Source organism: Eucyclogobius newberryi, unplaced genomic scaffold, assembly GCF_026437365.1.
Source record: "Eucyclogobius newberryi isolate DKJ021-1_F unplaced genomic scaffold, fEucNew1.0.hap1 SCAF_18, whole genome shotgun sequence".
NCBI classification, from domain to species: Eukaryota; Metazoa; Chordata; class Actinopteri; order Gobiiformes; family Gobiidae; genus Eucyclogobius; species Eucyclogobius newberryi.
The window spans coordinates 13784881-13798317 of NW_027315812.1; the positions used below are offsets into that span (position 1 = coordinate 13784881).

General features: G+C 36.6%; 2 protein-coding genes across 2 annotated transcripts; both read right to left on the bottom strand.

Annotated features, from left to right (window-relative positions):
* Positions 1–1112: 1112 nt before the first annotated feature.
* On the bottom strand, positions 1113–7525 carry LOC140364962 (sialic acid-binding Ig-like lectin 12). The gene is made up of 7 exons (XM_072451335.1): positions 7485–7525; positions 6737–7120; positions 6277–6576; positions 3376–3642; positions 1814–1907; positions 1675–1714; positions 1113–1268 (listed from the first exon to the last, which is right to left on the bottom strand). The coding sequence occupies exons 1-7, from the start codon at positions 7522–7524 to the stop codon at positions 1113–1115; spliced, it is 1281 nt and encodes a 426-aa protein (XP_072307436.1). The 5' UTR covers position 7525.
* A 2015-nt stretch (positions 7526–9540) lies between these two features.
* On the bottom strand, positions 9541–13308 carry fen1 (flap structure-specific endonuclease 1). Its single transcript, XM_072450586.1, has 10 exons — positions 13178–13308; positions 12967–13069; positions 12460–12562; positions 12215–12388; positions 11988–12124; positions 11251–11317; positions 11042–11173; positions 10811–10962; positions 10038–10152; positions 9541–9779 (listed from the first exon to the last, which is right to left on the bottom strand). Exons 1-10 carry the CDS (start codon positions 13257–13259, stop codon positions 9699–9701), a joined length of 1146 nt encoding a protein of 381 aa, XP_072306687.1. The 5' UTR covers positions 13260–13308; the 3' UTR covers positions 9541–9698.
* Between the last annotated feature and the right edge of the window lie 129 nt (positions 13309–13437).

The window sequence follows — 13437 nt, forward strand, 5'->3', positions numbered from 1 at the left end:
AGTATACTGAAGGCAACTAATGCAAATGCAAGAGTTTCACAGTAAATATAATAATAATAATAGATAATGAACTTAATCTATGCTCTAAAAATAATAAACATGGGTCTATATGTCAATCATTTCTAGATTAAAATGTCAATATTAAAAGTAAAATTCAAATAAATAAATGATATATATAACTCAGTCATGGTATATTAATAGCAACAATCTTAAAAATCACAATGATTCTTCTCCCAATTCTAGAACCTAGGACTAGTTTGTGCTTCCACAGATTTAATAAGGTTGTTCAAACTTGGGTAGCTCTGCACCAGTAAGACAAAACAATCTTAAAAGTAATGGTTTATATTCATAAACATGAAAGTAGTTTGTTGTTTGTATTTGTGAAATATTCTCTATTGTAGAGAAGTCTCAGATGAGAAACAATAAAAATCAAGTGAAAACCGCACAAGGTATTAAAAATGATAGAATGTGGAATTTTACCATAGTTCTTATCTATATGTTTATTGACAAGTCAACGTGGACTCATGTCAGTATAATACAAACAAAATGATTCAACCATTAATTAATTAAAGAAAGAAAAAAAGTTTCCCTTTTCACAAAAACCCTCAAAAATGACTTTGTTTTTCTATGTTATGAGTCTAACTATTTGTAAGCCGCACATTTGGAGAGGCATTACTGTCAGATAATATAGTTAATATAATGAATTCAGCATTGAAACATGCAAATAGATACAATTTAAAATGTAAAGTATAAAAAAACTTCTGCACTTTTATACCCGGAAAAATCAGCTGCATTTAAATATCTCTAACATTGACAATACTATTTTTTATACAATATTGCAAGAGGAGAATGGAATGGAAACAAGAACAGTAACAAATGTTGGTTTCAATTCAACTTAAAAAGCTCCACTTTATTTAACAGAAAGTGGCTATTAAAGTAAAGAAAGTGCCAGAAAGTGAATCACATACACATATATTCGGTATACTTTACATTCCTTTATTGACACAATTAGCACACACCCGCCCTAACTTTAACCCTTCACCCTTGGAAAAGAGCTCACGATCTCAATGGTAAAATAAAGGTTCATAAATAAATATACAACACTGAGTTCTTCACTTGTTGGATACTTTGAGTGAAGAGTACACAGTGTCCTGGTCCTTTTCCTGCACTGGCTTTGACTCATGTGGAAATGTGGAGAAGTCGATCTGACCATAATGGACCTCGTCATGTTTGTTTGTATCTGATGGAATGTTTGTAGTTGTGAGGCTCTGAGGAAACAAGAAATTGCATTATGTTTGAAATCCAAAATCTTCCAAAAGTATCACATAATGTTTCACACTCCGGTGCGATCACGCTTGCCCAGGGTTTGCTCTTGGTTTGAGCCCAGTTTAGACCTGAAATACACATGATTTGGTCCTGTTCTAGTCCTGGTCTAGTCAAGGTTTAGTTCCTGGTCTCATCCTGGTTTGATTGTGTGTGTACATGTGTATTTCAATTTAACGCTTAGTTTATCCAAAGTACAAACTTCACATACTTCAGTGACTTAACAATTCTAACTCAGGGACAAGACTTTACAAATGTGTTTGAATATGTTTTTTTTTTTGCTGACCCACAATGTAAGGAAAACATCAAAGATATTTTAAAATCTTGCTACTGTCGCATGTGGGATCTTACTCGAGTCTGCTGGGAGGCTCTGCGTTTTAACTTGACTCTCCTGCAACCAGACACACCAAAAGTAACAATGCATCATAAATATAACATGAACAACATTTATGACATGAGAGTCACTTGTGGAAATGAGAGACGGCTTTACCAAATGGTGAGAATCCCAATTAGGATCAGAAGAATCCCAATTATTCCTCCAGCTATAGCCAGGGACTGAGACAAGCTGCTGGCTGCTCTGACGCCTGTAAAGACAAAACATACACTTATTCTAAAAGGGCTTTCTGTAAGGAGTATGCATTGGTACGCCCTGTATTCAAATCAAATTCAAAGTAGATTGTACTGGCACCTCGGTTCTCCAAGCATTTACACGGCGTGACTTTATCTCTTTGTTATGTGATTTTGGTGCTTCGTTCCTTTTGTGAAAAGCACTTTGAGTTACATGGTGTACAAATTGTGCTCTACTACGTGTACTTTTACACTCTGGAAAAGGGAGCGGGGATCCTCAGAAGTGCTGAACTAAACGCAGAGTAACAGAGGAAGTTAAAGTCTGTTGACATGATGTTTTAGTACCTGCTTGGCATGGCTGGAAGGAACCAGCTAGGTTCTTAAAGAAAGTTCCTGCTTTGAGGTTCCTCCCAGTTGAAATACTTGACAGAGTTGAGCTGTGGAAAAGGCCACAGAGGCAGGACCAAACTCAGTTAGTGGAGTTATTATGGGACTGTTAAACTTCATGGGTCCTTTATCTTTAATATCTATCAGTGGGTGTAACTTATTTTACCCCTTATCAAGAGGGACTATTTCCCCTGAGCCTGAGCAAATTCAAAGTGAAGCTGTTCCTGTATTGACACGTGACTCTTTGTGAAGCTGAGACGGCTGAGAAAGTTTAAAAAGGCCTGGCAGAATCCATGTAAACGGCCTATGAAACTGTATTGAATTTTTATATTTTTTCAAATTTTGGCTTTGGATTACAGACTAACCTTGATTCATCCCAGAATGGTTGATTTGACTGGAAATAAACTTCTAAAAGAAATCCAAAGTTCTCCTGTTGTATTTATGATCATAATGACCAGTACTGTCAGCAAAAGAATTACTTTTTTATGGCTTTATTTTACATATTGGACTGAAAATCTATGAGTCAGACTTTTTATGATCTAGCTTCTAACCTCTAAAGAGGACATGAGAACATAAATGCTTTTATTACAAACACTCTTTGGTTTAATAGTACTTTAATAGTATTTACATAAACTACAGCCATGTTTTACCACGTTAGGTTTTTAAATTTGCTTGTTGACATCATAACTTAAAATATCAGAATTTGCTTAAACTTTGAGAAAATATAATTGTTTGTATTTTTGGTTTTATTTTGAATTATTGTGTGGATAAGGAAAAAAGTACTGACAACAGATGACTGCATTTCCTATCAATGTGGGATCATTTGGTTATGTCTAGACACCGTTTGAGGCTTATGCTGTTGTAAAATTAAACTGCTAATGTCACTTCCCCATTACAATACAACACAATGATGCATTAAAGCTTTGTCATTAAAGGTGCAATATGTACTTTTGGAGGTTTTTCCACAGTATTTTAGAGCAATAAAAATACATAATTGGAGTAACTGAATAAATGCAAGATAGACCAGTGTGATTGCCATCTCCTTGCAGAGGAAAAGTTACATTATGCACTTTTGAACTAAATAGTCATCAGTGTTACCTCCAGGGCCCAGATGGATCACTTCAGAAGCTTGTTTTCTGACTTTATTATCAGCCTCGCAGTAATATTGTCCATATGTGGCTTCGCTGAAGTTGAAGCTGTAAGTCTGTCCTTCACTGACATTGACTGGTCCTTGTGAGCTGTGTCTGAACCAGGTGAAGTGATGAACAGGAGGCTTGGCTCTGCTGGAGCAGTTCAGCATCACTGACTGACCTGATGACAGTGAACCGGACGGACTGACCACAACTGAAGTGTCTTTAGGACCATCTGAGGACACACAAGGCAGGTGAGTTAGTTAGTTAACAACAAGTGGCATTGATTTATGCCTTTTGATTATGTTTTGTATACCATATACAACATAAAAAGCTTCACATTGCATTTTTCAGTCACTCCTTGCACTTGGAGGTAGGAATGTCAAGATTATTCAGTTAATCAATATTTGTGATTATTCAGATCAAAATTAAATAGTAAGAAATAAAAAAAATACATGACTATTAAAAAAACAAAATTGGGTTAATTTCAATTAGAGCTATCCTCCATGGTGCCAAAGAAACAATTGTGAAATTGTTAATTAATGGCTACATTGTTTGAGAAACTTGAGTAAATAAGTTTGAGTAATAAATCGGTCATTAGGCAAAACCAGGAGGAAAAAATGTAAATGCAAATCTGTATTTTACAGACCGAAAGGCTGAAATTTAACACTTTTGGTTAACCCAAGATCAGCAATCAGCAAGTTTTATGATTTAATTGTCATACAACACAGATACACAGATAATATTTAACCACAACCACACAAACACTACACAAACATACATACATAAGATAAGATAAGATAAGATATTCCTTTATTGTCCCACATGGGGAAATTTCATTGGTGCAACGCAGGTAGATCCAGAGGTAGATACAGAAGAACAGATCACTTATAGGAAGTCTGATAAACACTTTCAGTAGAAGATCTCCTATAAATAAATAAAAACTCCCATAGACAAATAAATACATAAATACCATTGCATGTGATCACAACAGTAATTGCACATGAATATGTGTCACGACAGCACATAGATTGCACATGAATTTCACAGTAATTGCACATATGACAGAATTGCACATCAGTATTAGGCAGTTTCATGAGTTCCTCCTTTGTGTAAACGCGGTACGGCGCCGGCCGGGGGGCGGGGCCGGAGCCGGGGGGCGGGGCCGGAGCCGGGGGACTCAGAGCCAAGACACATCGCAACGACACGACGAAAACACTCAATCCAGCCGAATAAAGTCAAAACAAGTTAATTTAAAGCGATTCCAGTGCGTGTCCCGATCGTTCGTGAAGTTCCTCTTTCATATAAACGTGTATATAAACGTGTACCGACGACACGCCGTACTTTAGCGCGGCCGGAGGGCGCGGGGGGGGGCTGGTGGGCTCGCTCGGAGCTAGCTCACGTCACAACAACACAACGAACGCAACGAAAAACGCTCAAATCCAGCCGAAAAAAGTCAAAAACAGTTGAATTAAAAAACTATTCCAGCGCGTGTCCCTATCGTACAGTAAAATAGAAAAAATATACTAACTATATTTACAAAATATAGGAGATAAAGCACAATAAGTGTGAGAAAGACGAGAGAGCGTTTACACCGGGCTGCCAGCTGTACCAGCGCCTTATGACGTAATGCACAAATACATGCACAAATACATACAAATGTATTGACATGCATGCATGTATGCATGCATACATACATACATACATACATACATGCATACATACATACATACATGCATGCATGCATACATACATACATACATACATACATGCATGCATGCATGCATACATACATACATGCATGCATACATACATACATACATACATGCATGCATGCATGCATACATACATACATGCATACATACATACATACATACATGCATGCATACATACATACATGCATACATACATGCATACATGCATGCATGCATACATACATACATGCATACATACATACATACATGCATGCATACATACATACATGCATACATACATACATACATACATACATGCATGCATGCATACATACATACATGCATACATACATACATACATACATACATACATACATACATACATACATGCATGCATGCATACATACATGCATACATACATACATACATACATGCATGCATGCATACATACATACATGCATACATACATACATACATACATGCATGCATACATACATACATGCATACATACATGCATACATACATACATACATACATGCATGCATGCATACATACATACATGCATACATACATACATACATACATACATGCATGCATACATACATACATGCATACATACATACATACATACATACATACATGCATGCATGCATGCATACATACATACATACATACATACATGCATGCATACATACATACATGCATACATACATACATACATACATACATGCATGCATGCATACATACATGCATGCATACATACATACATACATACATACATACATACATGCATGCATGCATACATACATGCATACATACATACATACATACATACATACATGCATGCATGCATACATACATGCATACATACATACATACAGACATGCATACATACATGTATGCATGCATACATGCATACATACATACATACATACATACATGCATACATGCATGCATACATGCATACATGCATGCATGCATGCATGTATGCATGTATGTATGTATGTATGCATGCATGCATGCATACATACGTATGCATAAATGCATACATACATACATACATACATACATGCATGCATTTGTCTATACCTCTATATTTTCCTGTAGAATGACTGTGATTTGAAGTGCTTTAACTTGAGTACACACAATAAGCGATATGCGTGTGGTCGACTTACACGTGACGTTGAGCTTGACCGTATGTGTGTCCTTCTTGTCTGTTCCATCGACACGATACGCAGCAGTGCACTTGATCCTCTGTCCGTCGTGGGAGTCTGTTAAAGTGATCGTCTGTGCGATTTTAGTGGTGAATGTCCCGTCTGAGTTCAGTTGCAGGCTGTTTTCAGGGGTGCCTTGGTGGAGGTCCCATGTGAGTTCAGGAGGGGCGTGTGGACAGGGGGTGTCAGCTGAGCAGGTCACTGTCACCACCTTCGTAACCTTTTGATCACCTGAGATCTCGATGAACGGGTGCAAGGAATCTGCGGATGCAGAGAAAATTCAGTACTTCAAGACTCAACTTTTCACCATTTAAAAAAACATTTCATAATCTACCTCAAAACATAACCAACAAATGACTAGTTTAGTTTCTAAGTGACTGGTCAGTTACAGTAAGCACAATATGAACAGACCATAACTTACCTTGTACATTGACTTGAATGGCTTGGCACGACGCTGTTGCCTTGAAATCCCCATTCTCAACCCTAAAGTAGTATTTATTTGTATACACTTTGGTAAGATTAGAAAACATTGTGGTGCAGTTTTTCCGTGCCATGTCTCCAATCATTTCCATGGGATATTTCCTCCTTTGCAAACTGCTGTTGAAGATGATGTTATCTGTAAATTCAGTTCTTGGATCACTTTTAATCCAAATGCCGTGTGTTGGTTTTGAGTTGTCTATGGTGCGTCCTGGGACAGGGCTGAATGTACAGGGGATCTGTAAACAGGAGCCACTCAAAGCTCTCAACTCTTTTGTCGGTGCCGTGACGTTCATCTTTGGATTCCTGTGACAATCGGCCAAAACACCTAAAACCACAATTCAACATTCAGAAAACAAAATAGTGAGTGTTGTTTTCATGTTCGCAATATTAAGTGCAGTCGGTGAATTATAATATTGTGGTAAGATGAGAACTATTGATCTCACAGAACAAGAATTAACTTTGGATGGCAGTACTTGATACACGCTACCAACAAATCTAGAAAATGTAATTGAAATATATAACCAGCCCAGAACAGAAGCGGCCTGGCTGGTTTTCCATGAAGTAGCCATAACAATATCCCTTTGTCCTCTTTGTTAAACATGTTTATATTCATCCAACATGTTAATAGTAAAAAATAAAAGAGAAAAAATATTGACATGCACCAGAATGTTTGATAATGTTGATTTTACCTGGCAAAAACAGGGCAGTGAACAAAACGACTGTTTCCATATTTGACACACACAGACCTAGAGGTTCATAAAAAACAAAACACTGGCACTGTGGAATATTTAAATATGTTGCTTATCTGATATACACTGATATTATAATACATCCATGGATATACACTATGATGCTAAACAATATATCACATGAAATAAATCTTTAGATAGTAATGAATCAAAAACTTACCAAATAACTCGTGCGAAGATCAAGGGAAACAATAGAGATTTGTTGCAAAAATAGAGAATTGTAAGAGAAATGTTGGTTTCACAAAATTGCCGTGTTAGAAAGTTCTCCAAATTAAGATGTGACACATGATCTCGATAAAGCAGAAGTGCCACTCTGCATTCAGTGTTGGGGAAGTTACTAATTTCAACAATCCCTAAACATATGTAATGTTAAGATAAATGACTGTTTAGTTACACAACTGCTTTTGAGGCTTTTGTTAAATCCTAAGTCTAGTACAAAAAGCCTGGAAATTAAATTTGCCTTATCTTAGTCTCATTATTGCGACATCTTGAATATTTCAGAAGACTCAAGAGGGTGAAGACCTCAGCCACCAACAAGGTTTTTAAAACAGTGTAAAACAAATTAAAACCATGTTGCGTTTAAATGCTTTTTGGAGTGATTACTTTCACTCACATTCATTTCCTGGACACTCAAACTGAAATACATTACTACACTTGCCTAACATTAATCTAAACCCGAGCCTTAACCAAAGTGACAGTGATATTTTAACTTTAAACCGTGTTGTTAATGGAATGTTCAAGGATTTGCCATTCGATTTTTGGTCCTCAAGATGAATACGCACACAAAATGAGCAAAACAAGATGATAATAATGTATTGTGAATGATCAGCTTTTTAAATATATATCTGATTATTGTATAGTAAAATCTGTGAATAATCTGTGCAATTATTTAAATTTACCATATCCAAGAAGTACATTTGACAGCATATTCACAAAATGTTTTCAAGGAACATCAGGAAAATCTTTTTATATATATTTTACATGATTTCATCCCATATTATATGTGTGTGTTTTTGTGTAATTGTTCATTTCATTGATTGCTTTATTCAATGTTTTACTGGCATTTTATTTAACTATCTTGTGATTGTTTCGTCTGTATTTTGTTTTGAACAGGGTAATCATGAAAGTTTTTCTCATTGGGTTTTACCTGTATAGATGAATAAATAAACAAACACAAATAAATGAGGACATGATGATAGTGGTAAATGCATGTTTTAAATGCATACAAATTGCATGTCAAAATAGTATAAATAATGCTCAACTGCCACAACATAATCTCCTCTTATTTGCCTGCATCTCAACACTGTCTGGGTCTTTTAAAGTGTGATAATCCTCCTGTGGAATCATCCAGTCTGTGCATATAATTCTAGGATAAACAGTAGGTTTGTCAAACACTGCAGGCTACTTCTTCACTGACAAATAACTGCATAAATGTGAAACGATTTACAATATGTCGTGCATCGTCAATAAAACCCCTTTTTATAAAACAGGCTAGTTCAGAGATTTCATTCACAAATAAACAAGTACAGTCATCTGTCTGGGCTGACGTTGGTTAAAAATGATGAAAAATATCAAACTTACATAGTGTGCATCTGTGTGTTCCTCTGTTGAAAGTGTAAGCTGTGCTCGTAGTGTCGTCTGTTATCTCTGAGGGAAAATGCAAATGTAATATTTCTCTGGTATGACCGTGAGCTCTTTTATGATTATCTGTCACCCATTTGCATCACATTACTGTTGTTCCTCTGTCTGTCCAACTGTAGTTACGTGTTGTTGGTGTGAAAAGTTCAAATTCAAATAAGTATTTATTTATTGAACTATTGGAGACTGAAGCCCATTATAATCCTTTCCCCTCCAAAACAGGACCCAGACCACATGTTCAACTATTCCTCTTTGATCGAGTCTTAAACTGTAACTGAGCGATTCTCAAACCGCTCGACCAGGACCAGGTTTAAATCCAATCTTAAAATATGACAAAAGAAACACAGATTACAAAAACAAAAAGCTAAAACTTTTATTTCATAACAGAAAACATAAAAGATATAACCAGAGAATGAAACTAATACATATTGTTTTATAGTTACAAGCAGTGTGACATATTACTACAAGCCGGGCCTAAAGATGGCAAAATGACAAAATATGGTAATCGTGTACAGTTTATTTTCCTTTTCGAAATTTGCCAGGCGTGCCATTAGCAGTCTTCATCTTCTTTTTGGCAGGTGCTTTCGTCTCAGGTTCCTACAGAATAAAATGTAATGTATTAAATCTGGTTCATCTTTATTAAACCTAGTTCAAAGAGAGCAACACGTCTTTATTAAAAATCAAGCTACACTGTTCAAATTTACATTATTTTTCATTATTCATCCAGGTTCCATGGCGAGTAAATGCAATAGTCTAGAATGATTTGCAAACTCTTTAAAGCGTGCAGACTGGTTAGTTACAGTGCATTGTGGGTTAGCAGGAAACAATGGCAACAACAAACTGCCGCAATTTCACCTTCCGCTTTGAGGACAGGGATCCAGTGACAGTGAAGAAAGAATCCAGTCGCCCTTGGGTGCTTCCCTGTCGGCTCTTCATAATCTTCTTACAGCCGTTGCGGATTCGGTCCTCACTGTAAGCGATAATGTTTGTATTAGCACTTCACAATGACGCAAATCGTTTGAACAATGCATTTCCCTTTCTTTGCCAATTTGGGCTTCGTCCTATGGAAGCACATCATATTTTTATTCCTTGTTAAGGCCGTAGTTATTTTATTACTTGGTTTACGGATTTTTAAATGAAATATATTGAACAGGCGGGCAAAATATAAAAACAAATATAATTTCAATTTCAAAAGATTTTTTTCTAATAATTAATTTTATTTATATTGTATAAATCAATAATCTAAGTGCGGCAGATCCGTAAACCAAGTAATAAAATAACTACGGCCTAACTTTGGTTGCTTTATATTTTATTAGTTTGTTGTTAATGCGATCAATTGAAATGCCAACGTAACTCAGCAGTGAATCCTAGTGGCCAACAAGCTCACTACAAGCCACAGAGCATTACATTTGAACAATCAAGCCAATAGTTTATAATCTTACACCGACTACTGGTAATTACAAAGTATGAAGTTAGAAGAAAACTAACACTACTTCTGTGTCGTTATCATCGTCTCATTTGAGGACAATTTCATTTGAGAACAATCGAGCAACTTGGCAATTACGGTAATGAGCTATTCCATAGATGTATTTCCCTGTTAAAAATGCCATAATCTGTCTTGAATGTACCTGAATTGTTTCTCGTTGCACATGAACTGAATGAGGCCTTCGTCGTCTGGTTCTGTCCACTTCAGATCGACGGTGGAACAATCCACAACTTCAGGCTCCAGAAACAACGTCCTGGCTTCTTTGTACAGCCAGTCCTCTGGAGATGGGTGTTTCTGTCGGGCAGATGAAAAGCTAAACATTAAGATCAACTCCATTCAAATATACACAGCTCAAGTCAGTTACTGGACTGACGTTGGGGTCGATGTTTTCCAGGATCTCTTCGATGCTGCCGTGCGTTTTGATGAGGTCAATGGCTCTTTTTGGACCGATCCCTTTAATGGTCCCACAATAGTCGCAGCCGAGAAGAATGCACAGGTCTATAAACTACAGCACAAAAGAACAATGTTGATCCATAAAAATGAATCATAAAGGATGTTTTAAGATGAAAAAGGTCATGTTACCTGCTCATTTGTCAGGCCAATGTCTTCAAGCATTTTACTAAAGTGGAATTCCTGGATTGGCAATTTCCTACAACAAAGTAAATGTGTTAGCATAGTTAATAGCTGAACTGTAGTCGTTTGGTTGATTAATTGGTTAATGGTGTCCAAGTTGACAAAATGTTTGATCAGTCGACTAATCGTTTTATTAAGTTTGTAAGGATTTACGACATAAAAGGCGAAAATGAACAGGAGGAGAGTTTGTTGAGTTTTGAGAGTGACTGGGAAGTTTTAACCATGTTTACACTTATGAAGATGCCATTTACTTGTGTTTCTGTGTATATTGTTGTTTTTAGACTAAGGGTTTATAGAGGCGCCACACTCTTTTTAGTGAATTAATTGATTCAGAATGTCTTTAGTCGACCAAGAATTTCCTTCTCGCTAAATTCTAGTTAGTTCAGGTTTAACAATCTTAATACTGCATATTCTTTTCACAATCCTACATATTTACATATTCTGCCATTCTAATTAGTCTTTGTAATTCACTGTGTTTGAGTTACTGTGTCCAAGAAAAGGTTTGTCTACGAATAATTGCATACAAATATTTGATTCAACTCAGTAAATGCAACCTATAACAGTGTAATAACAATATAATGCTAGCTTCAACAGCCTGCTTTTAAACATGTTATTTATACAGGCTTTTCCATAGAAAGTGAAGTTTATAATTTGATATACGGACAATAAATATGTGAAATCATTACTTCGCTTCGCTTGCCGTGAGGTGCCTCAACAGGACGTTTGTGCCGAAGGTGAGTCCGTCCATATCTTCAGTCGCCGTGGCAAAAACCTTACCAGATTTAACCAGGGCTGCACAACTGGCCTCAGCCTCACAAGGAGCCTACCGGACATACATATCGTAAAAACAAATGACAAAAAGAGGTTTTGATTTTGAAATGATAAGCTTCTATAAGATTAGTTGAGTTCCAACCTCGACGTAAGGCACTCCCATCAGGGTCAGCAGCTGCTTGCACTCATCATTGTGCTGCTTGGTGACTTTTACTAAGCGCTTGGTAAATTTATCAATGTTTTCTTGCACTCCCGCCTCCTGGGCTTGTACTAGCAACTTCTCAGCCTCAGCTCTCCTTTCACCTCTCTTCGTCAGCTGAGGACAAACAAAAGAGACATTAGCTAAAAGGGTAAAGATGACCTCAGGAGAAGCCTCATTTTACAGACCTCTTGCGACTTGAGCTGCGGGGGCTTGCCGTCAAACACATAGACGGGTTTGATCCCATGCTCGAGCATTCGTATGGTGCGGTAGAACATTCCCACGAGATGACTGGAGAAGACGGCATACAAATTTAGCAATCATTAAAAAAGTTACACTGGTAGTTAAATGTGCAATATGTGACTATAATTAATAGTAAAAGTGGTACAAATGTAACACAAAATTAAATTGCATTGTAGCCATAATATTTTTGGGCACAGTATTTATCATATGTACATTTTCTTCCGATGAGAGATTTGTTTTTTGCATTTATTTGTTGTACAATACGAATTCAGTGGTAGGGGGGAAATAAGTAACTTCTAACTAATTAAATATACCAATCAACCACTTTCATTTCTAAAAAAAAGTTTGGTCAAAAAAGTAATATACAGCACTTCCAACATTAATCGAGAAAGGCACATCAATAACGAACACACATTTTTTGCAGGAAATGATGAGTTTGTAAATAAACTCACCTCGTTGTCTCTCCATCCTCGTTTTGTAGCACGTTTCCATCCTGACGCACAGCTATCAAGAACTGGTAGATGCACATAGAAGCATCAATTGCTATTTTCCTACCTGTAATGAACAAATATATATATATATATATATAGATTGAATTTAAGTCAGAGTGTAAACAAAGGCGCTTGGTGAGAGCTAGGATGTGAGATACAGGCGAAACATTACCAAAGTAGCTCTTGATGTCCTGTTCTTTGATGGCTGCAGGCGCTTGATCAGCTATGAGTTTGGCTAATCCATGTATTCCCATTGTGTCAGACGGCCTTGGTTTGACAAATTTGAAACATTAACAGTCCAATAACGTGTCAGTTTACAGCTACAATTTTATATAACAGCTAACCAATTTAGCATAACACATACTTGACAGAAAACGTTATCATGTAATATAGCTATCTTTGAATTATACATGGGTAGCCTTGCAGAAAAGT